The 4522-nt window shown below is 42.4% G+C and overlaps 1 protein-coding gene across 1 annotated transcript; it reads left to right on the plus strand.

The window, feature by feature from the left end:
• The first annotated feature begins 2537 nt into the window (after positions 1-2537).
• On the plus strand, positions 2538-3491 carry LOC101997831 (olfactory receptor 2T27-like). The gene has a single exon (XM_005350205.1). It carries the CDS (start codon positions 2538-2540, stop codon positions 3489-3491), a length of 954 nt encoding a protein of 317 aa, XP_005350262.1.
• Positions 3492-4522: the final 1031 nt, after the last annotated feature.

Genomic DNA, 4522 nt, shown 5'->3' on the forward strand with positions numbered 1-4522 from the left:
TAATCTAAAAGTAGTGGGCAGTGTGAGGAGTAGGGAGTTTTTAAAAACTGTAGTCTGATTCTTCCCCACTGTTCCTCCAAAGGGAAGCAGGCACGACTTTTCTGCCCCTCCTCCTCCTCCTCTTCCTCGTCCTCATTCTCCTTCCTCTCTCTCTCTCTCTCTCTCTCTCTCTCTCTCTCTCTCTCTCTCTCTTCCCCTCGCTTCCTTGCTTTTCCCATTCCCTTCCCTTGCCCCAATAAAACTCCTCACTTAAAAAAAGTGCAGTCTGCCCCCACACTTACTGCAGGATCAGCCTTTTGCCATTTTCACAAAAGCCTTGGGCAGGGTTTCTTCTTTGACTGCCCACCACTCAGACAGAACTCATTCTACAGTTAAATTTGAATATGTGGAAATGTGCTTTCAGGAAAGAATCCAAAGGATGTGGTCTCTTATACGAGAAAGAGCCCGGGGTCACACTTCCTTCTTCTTCCTTTCTAGGTGACCCAAGGCCATCAGTGTGAGCCTCTTGAAGACTGAAACTGAGTGCTCATGGGAAAAGTGTGGTGATCGTTTCTTTAATTTATTCTTTGTACATCATTTAGTCACAGTCCCTTATCTAACTACATAGTCCATCACCGAACCATCATTTTCATATGCTAAAGTAAGTTTGTAGTTGTCACACCAACAGTTTGGGTTAATTAAGTTTTTTTTAAAAAAAATTAAAGCAACCTTACAGGACCAATAAAACATGCTATGCTATTTTTCTTACCTCAGAAAAAGAAGGCATAGCAACCTAAGGGTGGATGGGAAGAAATAAAGTATATTTTTGATAATGAAGCCAAACTTATTATGTCTGTTGTTTGAAAAGAAAAATCACGGGCTGGGCATCTTCACAGCAGACACAGGAGATCAGCTTGGTGGGAGGACAGAATACGGAAGATTAGTTGTAGACAGGAATTTGTCTCACTGTTTGGGAGGGAAGGTCGGGTGTTACCTTTGCTCACAGTGCGGTACTTCTACAAATATCTGACCTTAGAAACCGATTAAATGAGTTTACCCCAGACCTGTAATATATTTTAAGAATGTTTTTATCACATTCTCTAGATGAAGAATAAGACCAGGAAAATGTACAAAGTGCTATAACCACTGTCTCTTAGGTTGTTGATGTAGAAATGAATCATTTTTCAATTGATGGATCTAGTAAGTAAATCAGGCCAAACAGCTAACGTATTTGGGCAGACAATTAAAATCTCCTAAGTATGCTGTAAAGGGGCTTTCAAGGAAGCTCAGGAGATGTTCTGGAGTGACGGTCGGTGGGAAAGAACAGTCAGGAAAGGAGTTTTGCTGCTGGAGAGATAGCTCAGAAGTTTAGGACAGTGGCTGCTCTAGCGGAGGGCTGGGTTCCCAGAACTGACATGGCCATTCTCAATCATCTGTAGGTCTAGTTCCCAGGGATCTGATGCCCTCTTCTGGCCTCCTTGGTCCTGCACACATGAGAGGTAGGGACTCACATGAAGGCAAAACACCCATATACATAAAATAATATAATTTTAAAGAGAAAGAAATTTGTAAGATTCAAGAATTCCAAGAGACTGATGTTCATTTAAAACATCAAAGAGAAATAGTCAGGGCTACAGAAACCCTATCTCAAAAAAAATCAATATAATAAATAATAATAATAATGAATCAAAGATGAAAGAAGAAATGACTGTGCTAGAGGTTGTCATCAGGGGAATAATTATTAATTTGTTCTAGTCAGAATAACTGTAGGCTATGATCTTGCTAAGTTCCAGGTAAAATTTCAATGGGATAAAATTTTAATATGTCTCTGTTACTGGACAAAAGGAGAAACATCTTGGTCATTGGAGTGGATTCTTAGAGGTACAACCCCAGACAAAACCAGGAGCAGAAGAGAAGAGAAGCAAGCATTTGAGAAGGGGACAGAGAAAGGATAACATGCCCTGAAAGGAACAAAGAAGAAAAACAACTAAGAACAAGTGTCTTTTTGTTGTGGGGGTGGCGATAGCTTTTAGTGGACTGGGCATAAAAACTGATCTCCTCTGGGTAATGGACATCATTTGAGTGACACCCTCCCACTGTTCACACCAAACACAGAAGAGCTTAGCCACAGTATATTACCCTTGGTAACTTTGTAGTCAGTAAAACAGCAGCTGTGTGTGGCTTGAAACTCAGAATGCAGGTTTGGGAAATGAAAGAACTGACTGTATTTATTACCCAACTTTTAGCCTAGGGTCAGCTAACAGCTGTCTGTAGTTTACACTTGAACCTCTCAGGTAATCCCAGGCTGTTTTTAGTGGTTTGTTTTGAACTGACCATAGTGACCTGCAACTTGGGATTTTCTATCATCACCCCTGATTCCCTCTTCCTGTACCTCACCCCAACACCTCTCTTGTGAAAATCCCCCTTTCAGAGTCTCAGCCCCAGGGTGATAGAGCTGAGGCACTGACCAAGAAACTAAAATTATTCCAGCCAAATGCGTTCTCTTTTTATTTAACATTGTAGATTTTCATCTGCTACAAGAAACTCTGAATGAAAATATGGATCAGAAGAATAAAACTACAGCTGATTTCATCCTGCTGGGGCTCTTTCCTGGCTGCAGGTACCCGAACCTCCTCATCTTCCTCATCCTCTCCATCTATGCCCTGGCCTCTGCTGGGAATTCCACACTAATACTGCTCATCTGGCTGGACCCCCGCCTCCACGCCCCCATGTACTTCCTGCTCAGTCAGCTGTCTCTCATTGACCTGGCTTACATCTCCACCACAGTGCCCAAGGCGGCCACCAACTACTTCACCGGGAGGCAGGACATCTCCTTCTTGGCCTGTGCTGCACAGATGTTTTCCTTCCTCACCCTCGGCCTTGCTGAGTGCATCTTACTGACACTAATGGCCTATGACCGCTATGTGGCTGTCTGTCACCCTCTGCGATACACCATTCTCATGAGTCCCAAGGTCTGTCTGAAGATGGCCACCTTCACCTGGATTGGAGCGGCTGGTGCCGCCCTCGTTCATACCGTCTACCCCATGAATTTTCCTCTCTGTGGCTCCAGGAAGATCAACCATTACTTCTGTGAAATTCCCGCCATTCTGAGAATGTCTTGTGTGGACACATCAGTCTACGAGACGGTGAAGTTCGTGTCAACCATTATCTTTCTCCTGGCCCCATTCACGCTGATCCTGACCTCCTATACCCTCATCTTCCTCACCGTCCTCAGGATGAACTCACCCAAGGGGAGGAATAAAGCCCTGGCCACCTGCTCCTCCCACCTGACTGTAGTGAGTCTCTATTTCGGTCAGGCCATGTTCATCTATATGACTCCCACCTCTTCCCACACACCTGACCAAGACCAGGTAGGAGCTGTGCTGGGCACCATAGTGACCCCCATGCTCAATCCTCTCATCTACAGCCTGAGAAACAAAGAAGTGGTAGGAGCCCTACAGAAGTGCACAGGCAGATGCTGGGACCGTGACAAGGCCAGGTCGCACTGGTGAATGTCTTAGCCAGCAACGTCAAAGTGAATTTAAGTCAGCTTGAATCCAAATCGAAAATAGAAGGTTGTGAAAAGGGAACATCAACGACTCACAGAAACTGGGATTTGTTGGAATGTTGTCGTCTTAGTCCCAGAGTGGTGACTTGAGTTGAGTAAAGCCTTATTAGAGTTACATACTTGTAAAATTACATGGATTTTGAAAATAACATCTGTGCAAAGATAAAAGGTTCTTAATTCGTTGAGTTACAAGTCAAGAACCTATTTGTTACTCTATCATTCCCACTTTGATTAACATTGCTAATTTAAATATCATCCTGTCAATGGTTCCTTTTTATATGTATACTCTAACTTAATCCCTTGGAATGATTTATGCAACTGAGTTCTTCTTTTTTCTGACTGAATGGATTATTGGCTACATTTAGCAGGAATAGATGTGAACCATTTTTCCTTACTACATTTTTAGCCCTTTTCATGAGTCATTAACAGCACAAAATAATGAGTGAGTTCACTTCCAATTACTGATGATATTCAGTGTGCTCTCTGAAGATGATAGGTGGAATTTTCATGAAATCATGCTGTCTTTAAGTGAAACGAGCAATAATAGAGTCCCATTTTATAGAATAGAGACTATGCATTACACAGACCTCCATCTTCTTACTCTCAGCAGCCCAATCACAGACTCTTAAAAAAATGTGGCAAAATAAAAGGTAGACAACATTTAGCCACAAACACAAAAATAGAGAATATCAATATGAGAAATTGTAACAACTTGTCAGGGTTGAAAATTATAGCAAAACTTAAAGGGGACCAGTAACCCTCCTGAAGTGTCTCCGTTCTCTTCCTGTAAACTTAGACCATTCCTAGGCATGTGTGTGGTTGCGGCTGATTTATGTCACAAAAATATACATTGACAAACCTTCACCTTCTGGAGAATGATCACAAGGTGACAGGGGATTTACTGCGTGGGAATTTTAATTCTCATTATGTTTTTGAAATGACTTTAAAGGTATGAAGTTGAAACTGTGAACTGGG

This window comes from Microtus ochrogaster, chromosome 7 (genome assembly GCF_000317375.1).
Source record: "Microtus ochrogaster isolate Prairie Vole_2 chromosome 7, MicOch1.0, whole genome shotgun sequence".
In the NCBI taxonomy this organism is placed as follows: domain Eukaryota; kingdom Metazoa; phylum Chordata; class Mammalia; order Rodentia; family Cricetidae; genus Microtus; species Microtus ochrogaster.